A 12180-nucleotide genomic window follows, 5' to 3' on the forward strand; every position below is an offset into this window, starting at 1 on the left:
AAGACTTTCAAAACTCTAATCCTAATAAAATAACAATATAAAGTCGGCTAAAAAATAAAACAAACTGACGGCGCCCGTCCAGACGGGACATATGGCCGTCCGGACGGCTACGACAAAAAAAACATAAAGAAACATAAGCCGTTCTGACGGGACTCCGAACGGGGTCTTCTACCAGCCTTCCAAAATTGCACATTTGCTTCTATTAGAATTCTTGAGCAACCCGATTTGCATCACTATTTGTTTGAGTGAGGTGGGTTATTGGAAACTGGACCTATAAAGACTCTTACTAACAATTCCGACAACAAAATTGATAAAAAATTTTATCCAATGTGAACCTTATGATCTTTTTTTTGGCATCCCACTTGGTACGAAAGCTTGTATTCAACTCATTTATTGTATTGAGCAGAAACAAAAAATGGGCATGTTCTCTCCAGTCTCTGCAATTGTTAATTCGTAGGCTTTGTCCACCGTAAAAGGCCGAAGAAGTTCTATTTGGTGACCACTTTTCATTGCTTTTTTTCTATTTTTGGTGGATTTCTATTGCTTTGATGTCTCTGTCTAATCTACCACGCGGCAGAACTTGGAGGGTTTAGCAGCTAAACCCATGTGAGGCGAAGCATCAAATGCCTTCTTTATGGTCCACCAATCCTGTCTCTTTTTTCTGTGCTTGGGTTCCACAAATCTCGTAGGCCATTGCAATCTATGAGATCTTCGGATCTTCCCCGTTTTTGGCTTTTACTGCTATAAATGTGTTGTGGGAGCATCTTATAGCTACATGCTTTTAATTTGGAGTTTTTTCAAAGATGCATTTTAGTTTTTAAAGGGTGAAAGCTACCATTATGGCTGCATTCACTCGTAGTCCAAGCTCATTTTAATTTTCTAAAGTGAATTGAACTTTTTAGTTCTTTTTTCTTCCTGAAAAAACACTCGAAGTAGCTGCAACTTGCAAAACTATTGGATATTACTAGAAGATGAATGCTCTTCACTCTCTTCAAACGTTAAGAGATAAGTACACCTGAATTCAATGGCCTCAAGCAAGAATACTGTTCTCTCTCTCTCTCTCTTCAACTTTGCTCTGTAAACTTGACATTAATTAGCGAGCTGAGGATCCACCTCTCTTCCGACATGTGACATGGGATGTCTGGCCCGTTCACTGAAAATGACACGCTCAGATCACATGCAGATGACTCCGGCCAGAAAACAAATCACGGATAATGTAATTAAAAACAAAAAAACAAAAACAAACATAAAGGCCTCCAATGGTGCAGTCTTCATTCTATATGACCAGCCCGTGAAGCCTAGGAAAGCCCAGGCTAGGCAACAGTTTGCAAATCAGCTCCCAAAACTGGGCTTTCAAGTCTTCCTGTACGCAGATTACTATAGGAAAATTACTATGATGAAAAAGTGTTAAATGGGTTTCTTGGGGTGTCATTTGTTTTTTATTTGAAAAAGAATTCTGATGTTATGTAAAAATAAAAACTGTTTTTGTATTTTTAAGAGTTTTATATTTTGAGTTGTTTATTAATCTACTTATCTTTAGAACAGAAAACAAAAAGACAAATAAAAAACTTTAATAAACATGGCCTACAACATGGAAGGCTTCTATATTGAGATATCATCGTACACTCGATCAAGTAAGCAAATTTTTCAATGATTCAAGCATATTCACTTACATTCTATTGTGGATACGAGACAAGGTCTTCCTAGTCATAGCGCTCGAATTTGCCCTCCATAGCCATAGTTCTTCAACAGCCCTTCATCTTGCCGCCAATTCTCTTTCACTTTCACTTCAACCTGTTCAGACATGGTTGTCTTAAGGTGAATAATTTCCTAACAGAAACAACTACCAGAAAAAGTTGCTAGAAAATAATGCTACACCCAAATCATCAATAGTAGCACACAACCTCAAGATAGACCTTCTTCTGTAAGAAATCTTCAATGTCAAGCCGGGCAGCTGTTGCAAGTAGTTTCAGTGCCTTCCCTTCCTGTAGTGATTTGAGACATAAAATCAGATAACCATATCAAATGCTCTGTGTACACGTCTGTGTATAATGCAAAATTAATCCTCAGGGGAGTAAAGTTCATAATGCACCAAAATCACGTTTAAAGTTCATAAAAAATTAAAGCTCTTCTATTTATATATACTTTATCTCTGTTCAAACAATGTTAGTATTTCAAACATTTAATGAGTTTGTTGACCATTGCTAATTCTATAATACATTCACAACATTTTTGCCACCCTACTTCTGTGTTAAACACGTTCTCAAGACCTACTGGGTGCATGTCACTTACCATAAAAGAAAATAAAAATCAACCAGTAAATCCCACAATTAATTATACTCACTTTCCCAATGAGGATGATCTTCTGCGAATTCTGTTCAACAACAATTTCTACTTGTATAAAATCTTTTGCAGCTGGCCTGGCTTTATAGCTCACTACATTCACCTGTAAGATTCCAAATTAAAAGCACCGTCAAAAAAAAAAAAAAAAAAAAGAAGTAATTGCCAAAAATAACTTAAAAAGAGAAAAACTGAGAGAGGAACTGAGATCAATTGATTTTTTTTTTTTTTTGGTTTATGTTTCCAATAATATACGGTATATACCTGACATGCATAAGGAACTTCCTTACGGTATTGCATAAAGATCTTTTCTCTAACAATTTCAGATATGAAGAATCTTTCTGGGTGCTCACTAACAATATCCTGAGAATTCAAATGCGACAAGACAAGGTAAGTGATCATATACAAGAAGTGATCAACTTTAAACTATGAAAGCATTACTAATATTGCAGGACCTCATTTAAAGATGAAAGAAGTTGACAATTAGCACCATAGAAAAAAATAATAATAATCACTTTTGGCCAATGGGCTAGAGATCATAAAATGTTACTCGGTGCAATAGGCCTGGAGATGCCTGTCTTACAACCAAGTCCCTTCTTAGTTGCTATGATGATTGTACATTTCCTATCCATATTTTTCCAGCAATGTGTTTACTTTAAGAAACAGTGCTTTTCTGGTTTTCCCCATCTTGAAACCCTAACACTTTTTCTAACCCCTAGATCCACATATTCTCCTAACCCTAAGCCCACCACAAGAACACCTAGGCATAGTTTCCCTAATCTGTACTACGTCATTTTTACATACAGGTTAAATAAGACCAGACTGTGGAAGTTTGTCACATAAATTGCTTCTTTGGGCGTCAAGCAGAGCCAAAAACTTGACATGGATGATAGGGTCAAGCTATTTTGTTTCTCATATTCCAGTAATTCAGCAAAGCAATGTCTTCTCACAAAAACAAACTAAAAACTTGACAGAGACATTCATTATCTGTGCTTAATTTGTGTAGTTCATGCCCAATTGATGGAATTAGACTATAATAATATGTTAAAACAAAGATAAGACCATAATATACCATCACAGCTCATAAATGGTCGTTTTTAAAAGGAAAGGACCCCTGCAAAAAAAATTGAATTTCTACGTGCCTTTGGATAATAAGGTGGTCCAACAGGAAGTTTTGATAGTATCCAGTCCTTGATATCTTCCACTCCATGACCATATTTTGCACTCACAGGTATAACCTCATCTACATCTGTAAATTTCTCATACCACTGCAAGGAACATGAAATTTAAGCTAGGATAAAAACTTACTGAATCTTAAATAGTGAATGCACTTATACAGGACAAAGAAAATATCAACTGAGCTCCGACCTCCAGTTTCTTTGCAATTTCACCCGGTTTGATCATGTCTTTCTTATTCAAAACCAGCAAAGTGGGTGGCTTATCTTTGAGGATTCCTACACCTTCTTCCAACACTTCATCAATCTAAAAACAGGAAAATGAATTAAGGAAACAACACAAACTTTGAAAAAGAATTCTGCAAACAAAGGAGCATACTTTTTGGGGCACTTTACATGCATCAACAAGGACAAGTACACAGTCTGCATTGACGGCAGCGCTTCGAACATTCCTCATCATCATAGAGTCCAACTTGTGCATTTTCTTCTCAATAACACCAGGTGTGTCATAAAGCACCATCTGCAAGCAAACTGTATGAGAGCCAGAAAGAAATGCAGCCCTAAAAAGTTATGAAGTTATCAACACCATATACTCTTTTTGCAGGGATCTAGAGCAGTACTCATGACAATATCCATAAGTTGACTCGATGCAATTTTCCTGTCAACTAGATATTGGAATTCCATGATAAATACAGTGTTTTACAGGTCAAAGTTTTCCGCAGCCTAATTGACATTCTGGACATTCTATATTCTTTCTTCATTCATCTAATTTTTCATTTATTATATATTATTGCAGTCAGTACAACGTATGTTCTTAACATGAATGAAAGGCAAGCCAATAAAAATTATCCACTAAGACTATTTGAAGTCAGTATGTCTATCTGCAAAAAGCTTTACCTACTACCAATAACCCTGTATTAGCTTCAGAAAGTCCCGTAGGACATTAAATTTGCACAAGTGCAACTATCAACAAATACTCAAGAAAGTTGAATAAATCTTTTTGGCATAATTTATGAGGGAAATAAAGTTGCAATGGTAACCAACCAATCATATTCCTGTTAGTAAATATGAACACACTCATCTTATGGCTAAGATAACAACAATCAGAAAACAGAATCAAGATTGAGTTTCACTCTTATTCTAAAGAGGCATTTATATATGTCCTAAATATAAGGTCATCCAATCAGATTGTAATAGGAAACTAAACAAAGAAAAAAAAAATTGGTGCAAGAGAGTGATGCTTGAAGCATTTGAAACAATCAGAGAATGAGGAACATCTCACAAAACAGATCCAAAGCAGAAACACTGCCAGAGTAATCAACAGAATACACAACAGCCCAAATGCCTGAAACTTAATATAAACCATTTCATCTCAGTTACTTTAAGCCATAAAAGGACTTCTGCTTTAAGTTTTAACAGGTAACTAAAATCAACCACAAGAAAATTATATAATAAAAAAAAATAAAAACAAACCTGATACGCTGGGCCCGAACATATACCAAGAATTCGGTGCCTCGTAGTTTGAGGTTTATCTGTAACTATTGACAGTTTTTGGCCTATCATCTGGTTTGAAAGTGTGCTCTTTCCGACATTTGGCTTGCCAAGTACAGCCACATAACCTACATTTGATTCATTAAAATTCAGAACCATAATGGAAAAATAACCTGTAAAGCTTCTCAAGAAAATATAAAGAACTCAAAGCCTGAACCATGAGTAAAAAGATGGGAAACGGACTCCAACAATGAAAAATATTTTTCACTGTTTTTCTGGGATCTTATCCCATAAATCAATTATCAATAATGTGCATTTTTTTCCTACAGACTAAATCAAATTTTTGATCTTCATAAACACTGACCACTAGAGAAGGAAGACGGTTACCGCGGGCCTATGTTCTCTAAAGCTGGTTATTTCACTGATACACTCATTCTTTAGAGGATATAGTCATTAAAAACACTAGCTTTGAACATATTCATCCACCTGAACCACACCTGATAAGTCACAAGAATGCAAAGTGCGAAAAGCATGATTTCTCTAAGAAACTGGACTGAAGGTTATCGCAGTATCGGGTTTTCGGCATTGCTTCCAGGTTAAGGCATTCTCTTCAAAATTAAACAGAATTCAGATGTTAGCTTACTTGACTTTCAAAGGGCTACTTGAAAGTTATAAAACTAATCTGTAAAATTTCATGTAAATAACTATTAACTACTATTCTTCATAAGGAACACATGCCGATTACAAAGATGCAAAAGTTTACAATTTTCAAGCTATCACATTTCTTAATTATTTATCCAAAATTATGGGTGCCCAAAATCACAAAGAGTAAGAAACAAACAAAAACACAGCATAGCAGAAAGCAGAGGCTAACCGCTACGATGGTTGGGGTCCGCGGGATAGTCAAGCTCCTCCATCTCGTAGTCGTCGAGCAAGGCCATGTTCCTGTCAGGCTTCACACTCAGAGACAAGAACGAAGACTCGTCCTCCGAATACGAAGTCGTCTCTGCATCCTCTTCAGAATCATATTGTTCCTCTGACAAGATAAGGCTTCGGGTGCCGTTCCTGTTCCTGGAAGTGCTACGGGTTTGGAAGTGGAAACGGGTTTGCCGGAATTGGTTTCTAGTGAAATGGGGAAACGGAATTTTGGTGCTGAATGAGGCGGTGATGAATTTATCTATGTAGGAGGAATGGGTAAGGACCAGTTTATCTCCGGGAAGAATTGGATATGTGTGTAGAGCTAGCTCCATTTTTGGAGCTCTGCAGTTACTGTTGGCACTTAGCATCTTTTCGCTCCTTTCTCTAATCTACAGAACCAGTTCACAAAAACGTCCTCGTTTAGGAATTGTTATAAAGTTTTTTATATATATAAGGAATATTATATACTACATTTTCATTATACGCATATAACACAATCTTGTAGGGCAATCTCAACCAACAATTGAATTAAATTTTTTTTTTTAAAAAAAAAAAAACAAAAACAAAAAATTAATTCAAGGGTTATTTGGAACTACAACGTCAACATTGCTAGATACATGTGAGATAAAAATACAATATCTAACATTACTCGCGTATGTGTGAAGTAAACTAAAAATAGACTCAATTGCGTTTGGAAAACTATTATAAAAACAGTTTTAACTTAAAGAAGAAAATAGCGCAACCCTGAAAACATTTTTTTTAGTTTTCAAAACATCAACAAAACAACATATGTTTTTCTATTTGATATGGTATTGTCAATCAACCTTAAATCAATCCTTAATAAAAGGAAGAAAAAAAAATCAATTATAAATTGACAATACCACGTCAACATAGAGAGATGATAGTAATTAGTAATATATTAGTATGATATATAATATTACTCATTTTTAAATCATAAAACACTCTACATTTATGCCTCTACTACCACTCTTGTGCAATATCCTGAATCCTCCCAATATTTCAATTTTGTAATGTTCTTCTCAGTCTAACGTTGGGATTGCAGCGTCCTCCTTTTGCACTCAAAATGACAAAAATATTAGCTTTTGTTTTTTCAAAAATTTTGTATTTCATTTTTTTTATTCTAATTTATTTATTGGGGTACTTTTGTTATTTTGGGTTGAAGATGGAGAACATTACAATTCCAATAGTAGATTGAAGAAACGTTACAAAAATTGAAATATTGTGGAGAACATGACAAATAAAATAGTAATTAGAGAAAGATTGAAGAAACGTTACATGGCATGGCCTTTGTTATGTTATCATTAATCGTCCCACCGACGAAACGAGAATTGCCCTTGATATGGCTATTTTATCAAACAATTGGCATGGTAACCAGCAATGATTTTGCAAATCCTTTAATAAATCAAGCACAAAAACATGGGCAAAACCTTTGGCAGAACAGGAAAATTCAAATAAAAGCCTCCAGTATCACTATCAGCCGAATTGCTTACAGAAATCCAAAAACCTCATCTATTTTTAGAGTAGAAATATTATTTTCTACATGGTGTTTCAGCAACCAAAAGCCGGCCATGGAAAACATCTTAAAGTAAACATGCCTACTAGGGTGAATAAGGCAGAATGCAACACAAAATTGGAATTTCAGCTCGCTTGAGTTTGTATGGAAACAAATCAAAAACTATGGAATGGAACCATTCCCCCACGTGCCAGACTTCGAAAATAATCCTCAGGTTGCCAGAGTTATAAATGAACACATTCAAATCTACCAAGAGATTTATCCATCTCCCTTCTATGCACCGCTTCAGCCAAAATGATGATTAAAATAGACCGACCCCTGCAAAAAATCATGACTATAATAACCAGACTTATCTATTTCATGATCTATCGCTTCGATATTGGTAGCAAAGGGCACAAAGAAAATTTATTTTGGAGGAACTATACAACCTCTGAGTGCAGAGAAATCAACTGACAAAAGCAAGAGACTGTATCCACCAAGCGTAGAGACCTTTTATTCTTGTCTTCCATGACAAGGCATCATGGTTGCTACTTGATTGGCCACCTATTAATTGGCTGCATCATCACCCTCAGGATTCTGAAAATGGTCGGTGGAAGATGACCCTCTTCCTGTTGGAACGTAGGACCACGCTAAGGCTGCAGTGCCAAGCGTGATCGCAGTAGCAATTGAACCCCAAACCCACCTTTGCCTTCTTTTCTTCACTTGCCTATCATGTCGTGCCACCTCTACAGAAACAGAAAACTGCCAGAGTTAGAGCAAATAATGGATAACACATGTAACAGGGCCTATATGAAAGTTGGAAGCACTTGTGCAAGCATCAAATACAACAGGTTTCCATGTGCATATTCTAATTTGAGCGTGTATGTATGCGCATAAGCACACACGTGTGGATTTGTGCACAAAGAGGGCACTGTATCATCTGATCCCCACTTTAGTAGTATATAGCTTCAGGATCTCATGCCACATAAGCTACTGTTGCAATATCCACAATCATATTAAAAGGTCTAAACCTGTGGGCGCACGTGCGTGGGTGGGATGAATTACTAGACAGAAAAGGCAAGAGTAGATAATATAAGGTATCAAAATCTGACCTAAAGCATCTTGGTTCCTCTGATACATTTCCCGATTCACGACCTCATAAAAATGGAGTCTGTCATACAAACGAGCAATCTCAAAGTTCTTTGCCTCAATCTCAGCTTCCTTCTCCATCTCCACCTCAGCCCTTGCAACACCCCTCCCAATAGATTCTGACACAAACCTAGTAACATCTACCTGTTGACACAGATCTTCTGGAGGGTCACAGCCTAGCTGCTCACCCTCTGCTGTAACAGTGGGATCAGCGGGGAGTGTCAGCCCCACAGCAGATAACTGTTGCCCTAGCCTCTGCCACTGGCTTCGCATGTTATTCAGGGCTTCTTCTGCTTGCTTCCGCTTCTCTATTTCCATCAATACATTCAATCTCATTTCACACAATTCAGATTCATCATCTCGAAGAGAAGATTGTGCCCCACCATCTGAGGATAATTCTGTAGGAAGTAAAGAGTATCAATTAAGATGTCAATACTGCTATATACTCACAACTGTCTTGGTATATCTACAAAAGTTATTTAAAGACATAAATGCTCAACTTTTACCATTTCCAGCAATTATATTTTATTAACCAAATGGGAGAACCACGCAAAACAAGGTAAGATTATTCTGTGTACTAAACTCTCACAAACAAACAACAAAATTAGAGACGCAGAGTCTTGCAGTCAAGCTCCTCTGCTGGAATTTGAACACCCAACACATCCTTGGAAAAACTGGTGTGTCCCTAGCTACGATGATTAATCCTGGTTCTCATAAATATGACATTTACCAAACATCAGCGCCTACACTGTAGTTTTCATGAATATACAACATTGAAGACACATACTCAACTAAAAAAATGAAAATATTTAAAATAAAAAATAAATAAAAAATCGGGTGCGGAATTTATATTTAAGCACCTCAGTTCATAAAGTTCACATCACTAAGTTTGAGACACCAAACCTATATTTGGCAGAACTTGACCATTCACATCCACAAAGTGATGGACCTTCCCTCTCCTGTTGGTTATTCTGTTTAGAAAGCCCATTTTTTTTAAGAAGACACCATCTAATGCATTGTCTTTGAAATAAAATGTGGATTCCAAAATTACCCTCATTAACTTGAACTCAAATAAAGCAAATAGAAAGGGGAAATTCACCTTTCAAGTAAAGTAAAAGTTATTAAAATTGTGTCAATTGACTTTCAAAGAGAACAATGTTTTGGACATCCCAAAATGAATAGAATACCAACAATACAGTATGGAGGGAATAAGTATATATATAAATAAATAATTGATAAGACTAGCACAAGTATATAATAAATGAAAATTAGACAAGAAATGACTGATTACCTTCCCAAGCATCAAAAAACTCCCCCATTGGTGTGGTATGCTTCATAGAACGTTCTGCCCCATAATTATCCTCTCCATCTGTGTTGCTTGTAGTGCTAAGTGATTCCTGCGGATCAAAGAAATTTTCAGACTCGCTATCTCTTTCAACCTTCAACACATCATCTTCCCTAACCACACCATTACTTGTACTACTGCTCCCAAGTTCCACATTACTGCTCTCGAGTTTGGTGTTAAAGCTTCCCACTTCACAGGCATGGCCACCATTCACATGCTCCTCCTCATTAGCACCAGGAATGGTGAAAGTAACAGAGACATCATCAGTTGAATGGATAACCTCAGTTTCTGCATTCTCCATATTCCCGTTGACCTTTTCATCAGTCTTCTGCTGAGAGGACACATCATCCTCAGAAAAGCTCTTCCGGAGGCGTGGCCCACGGCGTTTGTGGTTGATGATGTATGGGGAAGGTGTGAAGGAAGTGGGTGAATCTGGAAGAGGGGTTGCCTTAGGAGTGGCATAGAGTGATGGTGTTATCTGAGGGCGTTTAAGTCTCCTTTCTGTGACTGGTAAACTACTTCTGTTATCCAGCTTTGAATTAGGTACAGGTATCGAATTAGGAGGCTTTGAATTAGGAGGAGACTTGTCGACAGATTTTGAGGATCCAGGTTCTAACAACCTATCTAAAGCTATAGCACTAAATGTCGGCATGGTTCTGCATCACAAAACAGGAAAATAAGATTAAATGAAAATTCATTTTAATGAGAGGGAAGAAAAACTAACAGTTAGTTACTGAGAAACAAAGAATATAATTTGTGAATCATTTATTCGTTTCCAAAAAAAAATCTGTAATTTCCAACATCAACAGAGCCAATTAATTGTAAACGGTGGTTGTGTAAAGGATGTTGTTACACTCACGATTTTCTTTGATCAGTTGCCAGAAATGGGAAAATCAAAGATGGGGATGTTTGTAATAACACATTTTTGCATCTCAAATACCAAACAGGATTATAGTACCCAGGATATCAGCAACGCATATACTGATGCACCAAATCTAGAAAATATTTTACAATTTGATCTCCAAAACCTATAGCCAATAAAAGTAATACACATAACATTATTAGCTTAAGAATGGGAAAAAGAAAAAAACAGAGAGAGAGAGGGGAAAAAACTCACACCAGATTCTCGAAGAATCCGACAGCTCCTTGGGGTTGACAAGGTAAAACTAAAACCTCTATATAACTTAGCCTAATACACTTGATTATCCCTGCTATTCAAACACGACGAGGATTTAAAAAAACTAATTTCCTGGTATTTTAATCACTCAGCCAATCTCATAATCAACACAAGATTTTGCAACTGGATGAAAGAGAAACAAGGTGAGTTTGAAACCCTAAGCCCCAAAATTCTCAATACCAAACCCTCAAAAAATCCATAACCGGTACAGACACACATGTTTTATAAATTACGGCTAAACCAAAAACTCAACCCGCAATTAAGTCTCAAAAGAGACCTAAACGCTCCGTTTGGCAGCTGCGAAAAGGCCAGAAAACAAAAAACGAAACCTCCACGCAACTCGGCCCAAATACAGCTATCCCTCCCAGCTGTACGCACAACCAAAACAACAGCAACAGAGTCTACACAGACCGTAACATTCATAATTCCTACCCGCTATTCCATCCCTCGCTTCAACTCTCCCCATCACCAAACAGAATCCAAAAATTACAAAAAAAAAAAAAAACACAGATCTCAAATTTTAAAAAGATAAAAGAATCCGTGGAAACAGAAAAGGTACCTTAGAAATAGAAAGAAATAGTGCGGAAGGAAAAGCCTTAAGCGCGCGCGAGAGAAGGCGAACGAAGAAGAAGAAGAAGAAGAAGTAGAGCTGAGGAGGCGGGAGACGAGAGGCCGGTTAGTGGAGGCGGCATATTCACCTTCAGATTGGCTTGTCTTGGCTGGCCTCTTTCTCGCGACTCTTTCTTTCTTCACCTTCACAAAAAAGCCCCCCCTTCTTTTTTTAATTTTTTTTTAATCTGTTCTTCTAGTGCTTTGGCTATTTATCGCAAAGACCGCCTCTCCCTCTCCCTCACGCACAGACCGTTCCGCAAATATTTGAAACAGAACACCTTTTTGAATTTTTCTTCTTTTTTGTTTTTGTTTTACTTTTTAGAAGCTTCGCCCCCGCTTTTTCAACTGCTTTGTCATTGTATGTGCACGGAATGTCTAGAATAGCCTATCAGTAGCTGGGAAGGCCTGGTTTAGATGAAGGACGATATCGACTTTCAGTTTACGCTCGCTCATGCGACGT

The 12180-nt window shown here is 37.0% G+C and overlaps 2 protein-coding genes across 7 annotated transcripts; both read right to left on the reverse strand.

Annotated features, from left to right (window-relative positions):
* Window positions 1–947: 947 nt before the first annotated feature.
* Window positions 948–6329, reverse strand: LOC132187004 (GTPase ERA-like, chloroplastic). 5 transcript variants are annotated; one of them, XR_009440786.1, is made up of 11 exons: window positions 5881–6329; window positions 4989–5134; window positions 3895–4035; window positions 3709–3822; window positions 3483–3608; window positions 2605–2703; window positions 2345–2446; window positions 1905–1985; window positions 1674–1794; window positions 1247–1377; window positions 948–1153 (listed from the first exon to the last, which is right to left on the reverse strand). XR_009440786.1 is itself a non-coding variant. In XM_059601153.1 (10 exons), exons 1-9 carry the CDS (start codon window positions 6290–6292, stop codon window positions 1708–1710), a joined length of 1308 nt encoding a protein of 435 aa, XP_059457136.1. In that variant the 5' UTR covers window positions 6293–6329; the 3' UTR covers window positions 948–1153; window positions 1674–1707. The 5 variants fall into 5 exon arrangements, 4 of the variants coding, with proteins under 4 accessions (XP_059457136.1, XP_059457135.1, XP_059457134.1 ...); XM_059601153.1 differs by lacking the exon at window positions 1247–1377; XM_059601152.1 differs by having other exon boundaries at window positions 948–1363.
* Window positions 6330–7436: 1107 nt separating this feature from the next.
* LOC132188566 (uncharacterized) lies at window positions 7437–11966 on the reverse strand. 2 transcript variants are annotated; one of them, XM_059603060.1, is made up of 4 exons: window positions 11668–11966; window positions 9878–10587; window positions 8550–8984; window positions 7437–8183 (listed from the first exon to the last, which is right to left on the reverse strand). In XM_059603060.1, the coding sequence occupies exons 2-4, from the start codon at window positions 10581–10583 to the stop codon at window positions 8005–8007; spliced, it is 1320 nt and encodes a 439-aa protein (XP_059459043.1). In that variant the 5' UTR covers window positions 10584–10587; window positions 11668–11966; the 3' UTR covers window positions 7437–8004. The 2 variants fall into 2 exon arrangements, with proteins under 2 accessions (XP_059459043.1, XP_059459044.1); XM_059603061.1 differs by lacking the exon at window positions 11668–11966 and adding an exon at window positions 11049–11283.
* Between the last annotated feature and the right edge of the window lie 214 nt (window positions 11967–12180).

This window comes from Corylus avellana, chromosome ca7, assembly GCF_901000735.1.
Source record: "Corylus avellana chromosome ca7, CavTom2PMs-1.0".
NCBI classification, from domain to species: domain Eukaryota; kingdom Viridiplantae; phylum Streptophyta; class Magnoliopsida; order Fagales; family Betulaceae; genus Corylus; species Corylus avellana.